Raw genomic sequence first — 16392 nt, 5'->3', positions numbered from 1 at the left:
TGTATTGAGGCAAATGATACAAAAGCATCTAAGACAGATTTGAAGCAAAAAAAAAATTCTTTTTCTTTTGAATAACAAGGCTAAAGTAGGAGGAACACATGGCAAACCAGTCATTTTTCTCCATCAGGAGTCTTCATGAAACTTGAGCGAGTTTGAGTTTAAATTGCGAAAAATTTATTAAAGAGAATTCTCTTTGGAAGGGTATAAAAATTTTATCTTTATTTGATCTTTGTTCAAAGTCCTTGGTTATGACTTTGGCTTAAAATTTTAAACTTCAAACTAAGTGACAGAAGATTAGGCTAAAAAACCATATTGTTTGTTTTTTTACTTTTTCCTGATATTTGGGGGGGAAATTGATTATTCAAACCTTCAAAATAAAGTAGTAAAAGGTTTGTTTATGGAAATAAAATTATCTCTATCTTTAAAATGCTATTAATGTTTCTTAAATAATATGTGCCAGTCATGTGGAAGATTGAATGTTTAGAGTGGAGTGGGTCGCACCAACCCTGGAGTCAGGAAGACTCATCTTCCTGAGTTGAAATCTGTCCTCAAGACACTTATTAGCTGTGTGACCCTGGGCAAGTCACTTAACCTTGTTTGCCTCAGTTTCCTCATCTGTAAAATGAGTTGGAGAAGGAAGTGGCCAACCACTCCAGTATCTTTGCCAAGAAAACTCCATATGGTGTCATGAAGAGTTGGACACAACTGAAACAACTAACAACAACAAGAAGCTCTGTGAAAAGATTAACCCCCAAAGCAGTGGGTAGCCTGTATGTGAATGTAGATGACCAGGTTTTTAGGATGAATCTGTTTAACAGTTAAGCTGCTCTATAGGCTATTTGAGGCCAAATTATTATGTTTTAATCAAGGTATTTTAGACCAAAACTTTCTAGATTGTTGGGGAACACAGTGTTCTTCTTTTCAGAGAAGACTACTTTAGGTCAGACTTTTGGGTTTTGGGATATTAGAATGAGAGAATGGAAAAGTTTGGGAAAATTTGAACAAAGATATCTGGGTTTGTGACTGGGCAGATACAGAAATAGTTTAGTTAGTTAATAAATAAAAACCTTTTCCTTAGAGTTTACAAGAAACCTCCTATACATGGAGCAGTCAATATTTTTAAAAAATTTCGTTGTGGTTAAGTTGGGGGCAATGGAGTGAATCAATTAAGTTACCCTGCCCCATTTAAAGTGTCCGGATCCTATGTTCTGATAACTTAACTAGGTGAAGTCTCTTCTCTGTTGAATCAATCATCATTTTTAGATTAAGTTCAAAAAAGCCTTTGGCAAATGAAGATGTTTTTGAACCACTGGATGAACTACATCATTGTTGCTTGGGTGTGTTCAAGTTGGCTGAGGAAACTTGGTGGTTCATCTTAAAATGGTGAACCAGCTTAGAACTGAGTTTTTAAAGCATCTGTTAGCTTAGGGGGAAACTTTTCTGTCAGGCTCCCTAAGAAGAAATCTCTTGGGGTAGAAGAGAGTGCCTTGGACTTGGTCTTCTCCCTCCCCATTTCCCAAACCCCATGAACTTTAGATGACTGGAGGATTTGGACTTTTCATTGGCATCCCAGTAATGCCCCTAGAACAGTACTAGCTTGTGTCAGTATCTGAAGCAGGAGCCAAGGATAGATTGGACATCATGTGGAAGAGCAAATTCAAGGTTCTACAAGACTATACCTAAGGGGAACATCTTAAGGCCTCCAGTACAAGCACTTCCAAGAGGAATATCCCTTTGACACATATGATCTTTAGGCTATGGCTTACTTTACATCAGACTGTATATGTACTGGAGGGAAAAAGAAAAAAGTGTGTCAGACCTTTGAGGGATGTTTCATACCAACTATACCTCTCTAGTAAATAACCATTTCTAAAAACCTTGGGGAAAAAATGTCTGCTAGAAGCTAGAGGACACTATATTATTTCTTAAAGCCCCTGCACAGAATCCTACAAATCTGAGCCTAATAATCACTGAAAAAATATGATTGTTAAATGAAAGAGGGGCATTTGAGGCATTCTTGCATGCCCACCCTACCACCCAAAAGAAACATATAATCAGAATATTTGACTTACAAACACCTCGTACAGCAGAAACACAAAAAGGTAAATAAATACAATTACCAAGGAAAATAAGTAATAAGATAAATTACCCCATTGTTTGAAATTTTGTTTTTCTAAAGGGAAAGGCTAAGTTACGAAGTTTTTTAAAAAGGGGTGGGGGATTATCAAGAGCTAAAACATTCAAAGGAATAAAGCTGTAAGCAAAATTTATTGAAAAAGGATTAGTGAAGATGTAGAAGCAGAACCTGAAACTAAATCTACAACCCCCTACAGTGAATCAGTTTGTTTTTTTTGTAAGACAGAATTGCAGATTGGGAGGGTACATAAATGGGGAGAGGAGGCCTCCCAAGAGGCAGCGGTAAGAAGAGAATAGATGATATACCTCTATCCTTTTCAGATCCATCGCTGAACAATAAAAGGATAGTAATTCCTGTAGTCTCAACAAGAAAAGGGCCTATAGGAGAATGGAAGTTTATTAGTAGAAAGCAGGGAGTCCCACTTAAGAGTGCTCCCATAGAAAAAGAGATATATGCCAAAATGGAGACTTACTGATGGTTCTAATATATGTTAATGATATGTTTAATATGACAGAATTTAGTATTTTGAGATACTTATTCTTAGAAATATTGTGCTCTTTTGAACAACATCTGCCCCACAAGAAGAGAAAAGTGAGTTTCTAGGTGGAACTAGAGTCCAGGAGATTATATCAGTGGGGAAGGTACATAGATCTAGACATGAAAATTGATATAGCCAATGGGAAAGGGGTTGATTATGGAGAAGTTGGAAGGTAGAATAGAAAAACACAATTTAGGACATAGTTTAATTTCTATCTTGAGGTACTGTTTTTATTTCTTTTAACTTCCTTCTTGAATTGATACTTCTAAGAATGAGACATAACTGGAAGGGGTGGGGGGATAGGGCAAGATATATAAAGACAATAGCACATTGTTCGGTCATTTTAGTTTTGTCCAACTCTTTGTGACCCTTTTTGGGGTTTTCTTGGTAAAGATACTGGAGTGGTTTGCTATTTCCTTCTCCATCTCATTCACAGGTGAGGAAACTGAGGCAAACAGGGTTAAGTTACTTGCCCAGAGTCACACAGCTAGTTAGTGTCTGAGCCAGATTTGAGCTCAGGGAGATGAGTCTTCCTGACTTCAGGCCCCACACACTATCCACTTCTCTACTTAGCAGCCCCATATAACATAGAAATTGGTTATGATGGGGAACTCAAACCTAGTATTTAAGGAGTTTTAACTCCCTGGAGCATACAAAGATATTAAAGAAGCAGTAAATAAGGATATAGGTATAGACCATGAATTCATTTAAATTTTAGAATAGGCAGCAGAAGAGAGTTTTTAAGACAAATTTTTATTGATATCCTTATTTTTATATCACCTACATTTTCCACTTTATTCATTTCCCCTTCCCAGATGAAAGCGAATAAATGAGAACAAAGGAAAGAAATTCTTAGAAAAGGGCACATACAAAAAAAAAAAACCCAGAAGTTCAAAGAAAAGTGGGGATTTGGGAACTAGCCATTTAAATGGCAGAAAGAGAAAAAAGGGAAAAAATAGAAGAGAGATCACTAAATAAAACAAAAAAAATTCAATAAAACCCCAAAACTAGGAATATGGGGGAATAAACTGTGGAGAATAGCAAGAGAAAAAAGCTTATGGGAATAGGGTTGCATCAGTGTAATCAAAGCAAATTGTGTGGGCAAAGTCTTGATTTAAAAGAGGAAGGGGAAATTTTTAAAAATTCTTTTTTAAAAGCAGTAATAGAGGCAGAAGTGGAAGAAAATAAAACACTCTCAAAACTTTAAATATGAATGGGTTACAACAAAACAAGAGTGCAGAAAACAAAACTCCATGATCTTGTTTATAAGAAACACACATACAATCATAATGAGAGGCTTAATAATATTTATTATGTATCAGCTGAATCCACAAAAGCAGGAATTGCCATGCTTTCAGATAAAGTAAAAATAAAAATTCACGGCTTCAATAAACAAGGAAGCTATACTTAAAGGAACTCTAGAAAATGAGCCAAAAACAGAATTAAACTTCAGCAGACCTAATGGCATAGCTAATTGTGTAATAGGTAACATCCATATGCTTTAAAGTTTGTTAAGTGCTGTACATATCTCATTTGAAAAAGTAACTGAATTACAAAAAGACAAAGTAACACAGTAACACTAAAAAACTTTATAAAGTTCCTTCCTCAAAGAAATCTAATATATACAAAAGGAAAACTATAGAACTGAACAAATTGTTGGAGAAATCAGAGCTAAAAGATTTATGGTGCCTTCTGAATTGGACCACTTAATAAAATACAAATTTTTCAACACAGTGTGGTACTTTTACAAAAGCAGACCACATACAAAGAAATTACAAATAAAGCTTTAAAAAGCAGAAACATTTAAATACATCCATCAAGGACCATGGCACCAAAAAATAGTAATCATTTAAGGGAGCCCAAACAGAAGACAGAAACCTAAATCATAACTTCATAGTGAAAAAGTAAATAATAAGGAGGTGAAAAAACAAAATATAGACATAATAACTGAAAAACAATGATAACATGGCATCACATCAAAGTTTCTGGGAATGCTGCTAAAGCATTTCTTAGAGGAAAAAGTAAATCTCCTTTTTTTAATACATAAACAAAATGGAGAATTAATGAACTGAATATACAGTGTTGTAAAATTTTTTAAACCAGCCATTAAAACCAAAAAAGAATAAAGGAAGAAATCTTGAAAAAAGAAATCTTGAAAATTATAAGAGCAACAGACAGGCAACCAAAATACTATGAACAAAAAACTAAAAGCGAAAGATTTTTTAAAAACACTAAACAGATTGATAAATATTTAGCCAACTTAGTTTAAAAAAAGGAGAGGAATTCAAATTAAATGTTGTGAAATTACAACAAATCTGTAAGAAATAAAAATGATCAAATTAAGTCAGTGAGGATTTATTAAGCATGTACTCTATGCTAAGTCCTAAGGATACAAAGAAAGACAAAAACTGTCCCTGCCTGGAAGGAGCTCACACTCTAATGGGAAGAAATAATGTGCAAACAGACTATGTACAAACAAGTCCATCAAGATAAATTAAAGAATCTCAAAGGGAAGGCACTAAGATCAACGAGGACTGAATATCTGGACCTCTATGTGCTTACAAAACTTAAAAATTCAAAAGATTAGAGGATAATTTACAAAAATATAAAAATACCCAAATTTATATGACACCAAATAGAAATCTTAATCTCAGAAAAGGAAATTAAACTAGCTAAAAAGGAACTGCCAAAGGAAAAACGTTTGCATGGATTTACAGGAGAATTTTAACAAACTTTTAATGGACAATTAATACCTATATTCTACAAATTATTCTCAAAATTGAGAAAGAAAGCACTTTTGCTAAACTCCTTTTATGAGGCAATCCTAATGTTTAAATTAGGGAAGGATAAAGCAAAGAACGAATATGCGTTTAGTTTTTTAATCCTGGCAAAAAAAATTCATTTGCTTATCCAAGAAATTCATTATAAGCTAGTTGAATTTATTTCAGGGATGCAAAAATAGTTCTGCATTAGGAAAACAACATAATAATAAATCCAGAACTACACTTTTACGTCAGCACTCATTTATATTTTTTTTTAAAAACTACCAAATATAGGCATAGTGGGATCTTTACAATGTGTAAGAGAATCTATAACTGTAAGCTGCAGAGAACACAGTAGAAGGTTTCCTAATAAATACAGCAGTCAAACAAGGCTGCCTTCTTTGATAAGAGTTCTCGGAATCCTAGTAATGGTAAAGAGAAGGAAATTAAAGGCCTAAAGAAAGGCAAAGAGGACACAGAACTACCCCTAATTGCTGCTGATATGCAGAGAAACTGAGGCTGTTAGTAAAGTTCTAGTCTACAAAATAAACTCACAAAAGGGAACACTATTTCTGTATAATAAAATCCAGGAGACAATAATAGGGAAATCCGTTCAAAACCACTACAAGACCCCAACTCTCCCACTTTTACTCTAGCAGTGAAATAGTAAGAGCCCTAGATTAAACAGTGACAAATATAAAAAGAGATGTCCATAAGCTACCTTATCTAGCCTAGGATTTCCCAAAAATACACCCAGAATCTATGGGCACTTTCTGTTCTAATCTTGCCAGAGTAGCGAAGAATGGAGCACTGTAAACAGAAAAGCCTGTGGCAGGAAATCCAAGGTAGTCCATAGTTCACTCATATTAAGGAAACTTCTAGGGGAACTTGAATTAAGCTCTGCCCCTCCAGCCATGCAGCCTGTTCCCACTGGTACCGGAGAGTCTAATGACCCAGTTCTGTGTCCAGTTCCACTTCTGACACCACTCAACGTCAATGAGAACGGAACTGGTCTCTAAACTGGGTGGCCAGAGCCGAACAAAGCAGGAAATGTCAGGAATCAAACAGAAGTTTAATTTAAGAGTGAAGAAAATTGCTTACAAGCAAGGATGCTTGTCCCAGAGCACCGCCCATAGTAGGGATAGCTCTGTGTTTATGCCTATGGCTATGTAGTGAGCTGTAGCCCTGACAATGAGACAGTAACAAGGTGACAGGTTTGATTCATATCTGTGTTTCATGATCAGAACATGGGTACTGTAGGTGCTTGTCCAAGTTCAGAGACCACCTAATGCTGATGTGAAACAACTCTGAGATTTTGCTGGGGCTAAAATCATCCAGAAGGTGAGCAGAAAGGATTGTTGTGCCAAGCTCAGGGCACAGCCCTGCTTGCAGGGCTTTAGCTCTGGAAAACAGGGTGTCTCCAATATTGACAATCAGAAGGAACAAAAGAAAACCACCCAGTACCATGATCCAGGACAACCGGCCACAAAACTGACCCAAATGCCAAAGTCTGCCACCTGTCTGAAAATAGATGAACCAAAGGAAGTAGAAGCCCATAACAGAAACCCAGGAAAGTGAGGTCAGGACTAAACAGGACCTGACAACACCAACAGAGAGTATGGGAAGAGTCTAAACCTGGCCTTGGTGCTAAATCTCAAACCAAGAACTGAGGCTAAAGATGTGATAAAATGTGACCAAACACGAAGTATTTTGGGTTAAGAATCATCCACTAGGAGAACCCAGAAGAGAATTAACCAAAACAACTTATAAGGTGAACCTCAGAGAAGAAAATTGCTTGGCCACAAAGACGATAGGAGTGCCTAGAAGAAATAGAGCAAGAGATTATAAATTAAATAAAAGCACTCTAGGAAACAATTAGGAGGAGAATAAATAACTTAGAACAAAAGGTGGTAAATCTTGCCCAAGAAACAAACTTCTTGTTAAAGGCGCTCAAACAGCAATCAAATTCCATGAAACAATAAGATATATTTGAATAAAATCAAAAGATTGAAAAAACAGTAAGATATCCACTATTAAAAGTTATTGACTTGGAAAATATGTTAAGGGGAGAGAATTTAAGAATCAGTGAACTCCTTCAAAGCCATAACTAAACAATAATGATAATAGTCAACATATATATAGCACTTAGTCCATGCCACGAACTGTGCTAAGCTCTTTATAATTATTTTCTCTTTGATCCTCACAATAACTTATCTCGAATGAAATTCAACAAAGATAGACTGAGGCATGTTTTCTCCGAGCAAGATAACATTTTAACAGGGGTGCTACCTGCCAGTAGAATGGATCTGATGATTGTCTCAGTGACGTAAAAGACCAAAAATTGAAGATAGAACTCATTTTTATAAGCATAGAACGAAGTGCAGCACAGGGTAGGTGAGGACGTAATACAATTGGTTATAAGGTTAGCACCATCATGGGGGTGAGGGCAACATGATTGGTTACATTAAGGAAGTGGTTTACTCACATGGGACCTGGACCACCTCTCTCTGTCTTAGAGGAATGCTTTATGGTTTTATGGGACCCAGCTGCATCCCAAGGTTCTTGCTAGTGGATGGTAGACTTACTGGCTCCTGGGAATGAGATAAGACTACTTTTAATTGGCAAGGATGAGGCTAAGAGGGGACAGTGTCAACTTGTGTGCTGTCAAGGATAACATACATCTCAAGAAGTATCTCAGGAAATGAAGTTATGAAGGATAACAGACTTCTTGGCACAAAGCAGGTGGTGCTAGGATAACAGTTCCTTTAGAATTAAAGTGTTTTATGAGAGTATTGAACTTCTAAACTTTAGCTTAGAGTTTTTCTTTGATAAAAAGTGATTGGTAGGAAAACTAAACTCTGGCATCTAACTTGTGAGAGAGGTTCAACTTTTGAACTCATGAGCTTTTTTACTCAGAGACAAAGAGGCTCTGAAGTTTGTTACATAGACAATATGGTTACAGAATAGAATCAATTGCAGAATGAAATACAATACAGGATCAATAATCTTCACAAACCCTGGGAGTTAGGTGCTATTATTACTCCACTTTACAGATGATGAAACTGAGGCAAATGGAGGTTAAGTGTTTGAGGTTTTTGAGGCCAGCTTTGAAGTCAGGTTCTCTTGACTGCAGGCACAGAGATCTATGTACTGTGCTACTACCTGCCCTATAAAGTCTAGATACCATATTTCAGGGAATCGTAAAAGAAAAGTGCCCAGATGTTTAGACCCATAGGGCAAAATGAAAATAGAAAGAATCTGCCAATCACCTCCTGAAAGAAACTCCAAAATGAAAACTCAGGAATGTTATAACCAAAATTCAGAGCTTCCAGGTCAAAGGAGAAAAGGAATACTGCCAACAGCCAGAAAGTGTTTAAGTAGGAAAAGAAAAGAGAAGAAAAGAAAAAACATGGTTAAGATCTCACAAAGGAGAAGAAATCTCCAGAAAATTCCATTGAGGCAAATTATAAAGGCATGCAACCAAGAATAACTTATCCTGTAAAACAATATAATCCTACAGAAAGATTTTTTTTTAAATAGACCTTTAATGAAATAGAAAGTTTTAAGCATTTCTAATTACAGGGAGCGTTTCTGATTAAAAAGACCAGAGCTTAGTAGAAACTTCAAACTGCAAATATAGAACTAAAGAGAAACATAGAATGGGCTAAATGATAATAAAGGGCTTTTATTATAAAAGGGGGAGAAGAATAAAGCATTCCTTGGTAATTTTGATATCTTCAAGGATCATAGATGGAATTAAAATACAAGTAAAGAATTAGGAGTATATCTATTATGATAGTCATGCAAGGGGCAAAAAGAAAAAGCATTATACTAAGAAGAAAGTAAAAGGAAGGGAGCTTAATATTTTTCATAATCGAGTATGCAAGTAGAAGAGTATATAGACATAGAGAATGGGCTGTGGGAAATGTGTATCATATGAATATCACTCTTATCTGAACTGGGCAAAAGGAGATTTAAAACTTCACACAAAGTTTTGTGTAGAAATACATTGAACAAGCAAGGAAGAGGGAGAGAGTTTTAGAAGAATGGTAGTATTTTGAAGGGAATGGTCACAAAACAGTTTACAAGTAGTTTTCAAGAGGGTAAGAAGAAAAGGTAAGACTAAAGTTCAGAAGGGGGGGTGGAGGGAGCTAGGGAGAAAGGAGAGGCAGAAGAAACAGAATGAATGTATTATAAATCACTGTTGTTAATCACATACTTCTTTAACTAGCAAGGTAGTGAAGTAGATAGAGCTCTGGGCCTGTAGTCTGGAAGACTTGAAATATGATCTCAGACCCTTTAGTCTGGGCCCTGTTTCCTTATCTGTAAAGTAGGGTAATAGCAGCACCTACCTCTCAGGTTTGTTGTGAGGATTAAACATTTGTAAAGATAACATTCCTAAAGCACTTAACACAGAACCTGATACTCAGTAAGTACTTAATAAATGCTTATTCCCCCTCTCCTGACCCCATCCTCCTCCCCTTTGCTCCTTTAACCACTGCCTCATAAAGAGCAGGAGCAAAGAAAAGAAAAAAGTATGAGTTGGAAAATGTAGATGATATAAAAACAAAAGATGCCAATAAAAGTTTATTCTTTGTCTTAGGAAGACAGCTGACAAAGTGGGAAGTTCGTTGATTCAGAGAACAGGGTTTAAATCCTGCCTTTGACACATAGGGTGTGACTTTAAGAGGATCACTCAACCCTCCTGGCTTTAGGTTACCTCTCCTATAAAATGGGAGAATTGGACCAGATGGCCCCTGTGGTACCTACAGCTCTGTAGCTGTGATCTTAGAAGGTTTAGGATGTGCATTAGTGAAATGAATATCTCTCTTCAATTGGCCTCTGCTGCTCTGCCTGGTTTCAACTCCCAAGATGCCCCTCCCCACCATACGGCTAACTCAAAGCCTTGACTGGCACTGCCTCCCTCAGCCTCCTCTCCTCTCTGATTGTAGGCTGGAGGGCAGAGTACCAAATTCCTTCATATTCCCTCCATTACAGAAGATAGGAACTAGACTCTCAGCTCATTCTCCTGTGCATCTGCTGCCCTACTTGGTTTCAGCTCAATGGAACAAAATGTCTGTGCTGGGTACCTGGTGGTGTCCTGTCTCCTACATCACCCTATTCTCTTGACCCTCCCTCCCCTCGTTTTCTTTTCTCCTTTTGTGTTTTGTTTCCCCCATTAGGCTGTAAGCTTCTTGAGAACAAGGACTGTCTTTTTGTTAATTGTGTCCCTAGGGCTTAGCACAGTGCCTGGCACATAACAGATGCTTAATAAATGTTGATTGGATTGGAATATGAACTCATGGGACTTTAGGATTGAAAAAGTTGAGAAGTTAAATGATAAGTTAGCAAAGTACCCTCATTTTTAAATCATCAAGCTTTTAACTAAATATGCAATAAAATTTAATACTCCTTAGGATAAGCTTTGCATAGGTTTGTTAAGCACTGTGTGTGAGGTACTGTGATAAGCACTAAGGATAACAGACTAAATATAGGACAATCCTTGTCATCTGGGAATTCACATTCTACTATAATAGGTAATCAGATGTAAACAAGTAAGTGCATAATAGTTTGAGAAAGGAAGAACCATTAACAACTGATCAGGAAAGGTGGCATGTGATATGAGCCTTGAAGGAAGCTGGGTTTTCCAAGAGGTGGAGCTAAGGAATTCTTAGCATGAAGGACAACCTGTATAAATACACAGGAGAAAGAGTGGTTTATATAATGAAAGACTTTGTTTTTATAGAAACAAAATGAACCTTTCCCTTTTTTTTTTCCCAGTTGTTGACAATAGTAGTAATTGGGCAGTATGTGGGAAAAGTTCTGGAGTTATCTCAATGCCTGTGACAGCACGAGCAACTCATAAAGTCCACATGGAAGTGATGCCTCTCTTTGCTGGATATCTCCCCTTTCCTGATGTCAGATTGTTTAAATACCTCCCTCATCATTCTGCTCATTCCACACAACTTGATGCTGGTAAGAATTTTTTTTTAATAGGGAAGACTCCATGTTGGAGATTGTATAAATGATTTAAATGTGGAAGAGAAAATAAATTAGTGTTTTTAAGAACTTGTATGGATCAACAACTATTTAATGAGATTTCTGACATACTCTGAAGAAATTTTTAAAAATATAATCTTTAATTTGTGTTTAAGGGAATATACACTTAAGTTTTATTTCTTATTTGAACACTGTGGCAAAAAATAAAAGTTTACACTAACCCTCACATTTTCAAATATAAGAAACTAAAAAAACATAAACAGAAGAATGGAAAGACTTAATAACTGTGGTTAGAGAAAGAAGTATTACCTAAACAAAGGATATAATCTCTTGATTATAGAAAATAAAAATCAACAGTTTTGATTACCTAAAATTGAAAAACATTTTAATGAAAACATTGAAGTTGAAATTAGAAGAGAAGCAACTCACGAGTTTTCATCACTCAACCATCTGATTAGCAAAGAAGAAAATAGTAATGTTGGAGAGAGATGAAAAGACAAGCTACTAGTATACTATTGGAGCTGTAAATTAGTCTAGCCATTCCAGAGAAAAGTTTGCAATTATACTGAAAAAAGTCAATAAACTCTATACATATACCTTTTGACACAGTGATACCACTACTGATCCCCAACAAGTTCAGAGATAGGAAAGGGCCCCTATGGCATCACTTTTTATTGTAGCAAAGAACTATAAAGTTGGTACCCATCAATTGAGGAAACTTCTAAACAAACTGGCATATTAGTGTAATGGAATGTTATTGCACTATTAAAAAAGTGACACACATTGGGGAATTCAGAGAAGTTTGGGGAAGACTTGTATGAACTAACAAAAAATGGAATTAACAGAACGAAGAGAACATTTAATACAATGACCACAATAATGTACTATAAACAATATTTAAAGACAAATGCAGATGTCAAAGTACTGATGGTAAAGAAAGAAATGTATCCCATCTCTCCAAAGTGAAGTGGTAGATTTTAGGTTTGGAATGAAGCATACATTTTTGGACCTCTTGAGAGTGTTTGTTTTACTTTTTTTTTTTTTTTTTCTTTTTTTTGCTTTTTGGTGAGGCAGTCGGACTTGAATGACTTGCCCAGGGTCATACAGTAGTAAGTGTCAAGTATCTGAGGCCAAATTTGAATTCAGGTCCTCCTAACTCCAAGGCCAGAGCTCTATCCACTGTGCCAGCTAGCTGCCCCTATTTTACCTTTCTTTACCTTTGTTACAAGGAAGGGTTCTATTTCTCAGGGAAGGGTTGAAATGTATTGGAGAAGTAAAAATGATAAATCATCAATAAATTATCAAATATCAAAAAAATTTAAGTGAGAAAAAGATTTTTCTTTTCCCTTAAATACAATCTTGTTAGCTCTTCTGAGTTAATGTAATACTAAGAAATAGAAATTAATATACTGATATACTTGATAAATACTTAAGATTAATATAATGTTGAGTCCTATTTGAAGTGATTTGAGAATGGAAATCTAACTTTTTATTTTATTTTTTTTCAGATAGCTGGATTGAAAATGATAATCTGTCAGTGGACAAGAATATGGATGATCAAACTGACAACAGTAGTCTAAAGAGCAAAAGCAGCTCCCATTCAGCAGCCAGTGTGGAACACAAAGGCTTGCCGATGCCTCGGCTACAACCATTTCCATCTGGTCAAGTCTTTAACTCAAGCACTGGCATGCAGATCCTGGTAATCCCTAGCAAGGACGACCACATTCTGGAAGTCAGTGTTACATGACGACACCATGTGTATACCAAACAAATATTAGAAACTGGATATGAATGCACTTTAAAGGATCATAACCTGATTGTTCTTCATTGTAATATTCTGGCCCTAACTACACTTGTGGTGACGCTACATTTGCCTACCATGGAAACATTTGACACTTGTACAGATTTCAATGTACAATGCAACTTGTATCAAATAGTTTATAATGTTACTTTTAGAAAATGTTCTATGTGATGTGTATTATTTATGTCATTTACCCATCTCCCAATGTCCCTGCTGTTGTGTTCCTACGGTGTCCTCCCAGATGTTCAACTTTCTTAACTTAGTCATATGCTGCTGATAAAATAAAAATGCTTGTAATTGGGCTATCTAAATTGAGCAGCCTTTTAGTCTGCAGATTCCTTTTTTGTATGTAAATCTGTCTTTTCAGGTAAACATAACAAAATCTTGTAATCCTTCCTTGTTGGTTTGTGTGTGCCTTTTTGGTCACACAGCTGCCCAATTTCTGGACCAAGGTAGTTTCCTAAATCACCTAAGGAGAAAATAATGATCTTTTACCCCATAGCATCTCTATGACCTTTTCTAAAAAACCCTTGAAGAGTGGGGGAATTAGAGGGGGGGTGGGGGAATAGCTCAACCCCTTCTGTGCCTTGGGATGTCTGAATTACAAGGATATTTAAGGTCTATTTTATCAGGTTTTTGAGCCATTTTAAAAGTCCTTTTAAAAAGGTAGGCCTGGTCTTGAAAAATAAATTGGCATTTAACTAATTTAGTTATGAATGAATGTTTCTGAAGCCTTTTTTCCAACCAGAATGTTGATGAAGAGTCAGATCTTGGTTTTAGATATATATTTGTTATATTTAATTGTCACAATTTATGTTCTTTGGGATTATTTTGATTTGTGTTGGTTTCCTCCCAACTCTTAACCTCAATTAAAATGTTTACTCTACTTTTAATTGTGGAGTATTTAACCATTTTTTCATGTTGTAAGTGTAGAAATTAGGAAGTTTAATTAACAATGGAGGTAATTAAGAGACTTAGTGAGTTTTTTATTTGGGTTATGGGGGAAAATTAAGATCCTGGAAGTAAACTTCTTATCAAGCAAACTACAGTCATACCATACCAACTAATTATTTCATTCTCATTTGTAAATTTGCTTGTATATATGGTTGATTATTATTTTGAAAGGGAAAAAGTCCAAACTAACTGAAATAATATTTAAGTTACACCAAAAATCAAGAACAAAGTAAATATGTGTTAATTTTTATTGGTATCAAAGGTCAGAGCTTGTAAATAAGTGCTATATGTTTTAAACTTTTTCCAGCTCTCAAAAGCTATGTATTTTTGTACATATTAAGTACTCTCAAATTCACTGGGAATGCTTTTGGTTGGGATTTTATTTTAAAAATCCATGCAAATTGATAATTAAAGCAGATGGTGGGGCCTCTTCTAAATAACCTCAAAGGTATGAGCCTTAAAAAGAGGAGAAAAAGAATCCTCATAGCTGCAGCTGTTCCAACAGGTTGTTAGATACCTGACAAAAGCTGATTAGTATTCAATGTAGGGAAGCACAGAAAAAATAATTATAAAATATCATCTTCGTTTTCAGTATTCTGTATGTTGTGTTTAAGTCATTCAAAGAAATAAAGGTGTGATTTTTTTTTCATGTTCTTCTCATTTGTATTTTACTGGAGTAGTTTACAGAGATAATAAATATTTAGTTGTTCACTAATCTGCCCAAATAATTGTACTTTGATTACATGCAACTTAAAACCATTAGTCTTAATCAGCCTACTTTTAGGAAGATAGAGTTTTAAAGTCTAATAGTTGTGTTTCATTTCTCATAGCTTCTTTTTATGGAAATTAGGTAATTAACCAACAAATAAATGGCTTGCAGCTGACAGATGAATGAATTATATAACATTAACAAGAACTCCAATGAATAAAAACATAATTTACAACAGGAAAAAGTCAAGTGACATCTGTATTTCATTTTAGTATGTATTCTTCTGTAAAAGAGTATACTTTTACAATATCAAATTTAGCATTACCCACAGTCTTTGAGGCCCCAGATTATGATTGAAGTTTTATTTGTTGACATTTGGTTTTTGCTATCCAATTTTAACTCCTGCAGGGAAATCTAACTTTAATATTTTAAAATAAAAGACTAGATGAAAGAGAAGAGTTAAGTAAAGACAGCCAGATGTTGATGTTTCTTAAAATTGTCTAAAAAAATAAACCACATTTGCCATATATTTTTCTAGCTACCTGAAAGTTTTTTACTAGAATTTAAGTTGCATGTGTTCTCTGCTTTACTTTCAAAACAAAAGAGTGTTTAAATATGTTGCTCAAAAATTCAATGGTCAGCATTTTACATAAAAGCCATAAAATCATCTACAAATATTTGAAATTATTGCTGCTGGAAAGTGAGATTTAGGCATGAGACAAACCTGGTTTTGTTGTAAAGATAGCAGTTATAGAATGATTGTGATAGTCAAGCTTAAAGTTGATAACATTATTTAAAATACCTGTTGAAAATGTCAATAAGAATTTTTTTGTTATAAAATTTTGTTAATTTAAAGAAAAAGAATGCCCTTCATTTCCTCTCTAATATTGTTCCATCTAGTGTGAAAATGACCTTTTTAAAAAACCACACAGTTCCCTAAAATCCATTTGTCAAGACAGTGCTTGGGGTAGAAATCTCTTAAATAATTATCAGGTTTTTTAAGTGAATTAGTGGGGGGAAAAATCTCCACAAAAGCTTTTCACTTTATCTTAAAGGTTGTATTAAAAATGAAATTAAAGAAATTACAAATTATGTTGCATGTGGAATAGATATGTAGGAATGAAAAACAGTAAACTGTTAGTCTAAATGAGAGATCTTAAATTGTAATTTAGAAAATGAACCATATTATTATACTAGTCCTTTTACTTGATTATAGTTTTGTGAAAGAATACCTTTCTCTTGAAATCAGGATAAACCTTTGAGTATAGTACAGGTTCTGGGAGTCTCTGACTAGAAGAGGTAAAAAACTAGTGACTTTGACATTACAGATACTTTATTTTGATAGTTTACCATAAGGCAATTATTTATATTATCCTGTATTATATTGTTTAATTGTTTTATTTATTTGTTCCTCCCACAACTCTCCCCCAGTAAGCAAACTTTGTTTTAAAAAGTTCTTTCAATACATATATAAAACAAATTCCCACATTA

The 16392-nt window shown here is 35.0% G+C and overlaps 1 protein-coding gene across 3 annotated transcripts in view; it reads left to right on the top strand.

Annotated features, from left to right (window-relative positions):
* Positions 1–14841, top strand: part of TRAPPC10 (trafficking protein particle complex 10) — a 104921-nt gene extending 90080 nt beyond the window's left edge. For all 3 annotated transcript variants that reach the window (XM_027875508.1, XM_027875509.1, XM_027875510.1), the window contains 2 exons: positions 11219–11413; positions 12946–14841. In XM_027875508.1, coding sequence (XP_027731309.1) covers positions 11219–11413; positions 12946–13184 — 434 coding nt within the window. In that variant the 3' untranslated portion in view covers positions 13185–14841. The remainder of the gene's footprint in view (positions 1–11218; positions 11414–12945) is intronic.
* Positions 14842–16392: the final 1551 nt, after the last annotated feature.

Source organism: Vombatus ursinus, unplaced genomic scaffold (assembly GCF_900497805.2).
Source record: "Vombatus ursinus unplaced genomic scaffold, bare-nosed wombat genome assembly UNPS02014809.1, whole genome shotgun sequence".
Classification (NCBI taxonomy): domain Eukaryota; kingdom Metazoa; phylum Chordata; class Mammalia; order Diprotodontia; family Vombatidae; genus Vombatus; species Vombatus ursinus.
Note: the sequence above shows the minus strand (reverse complement) of the source record. Positions and strands in the feature narration are given on the sequence as shown.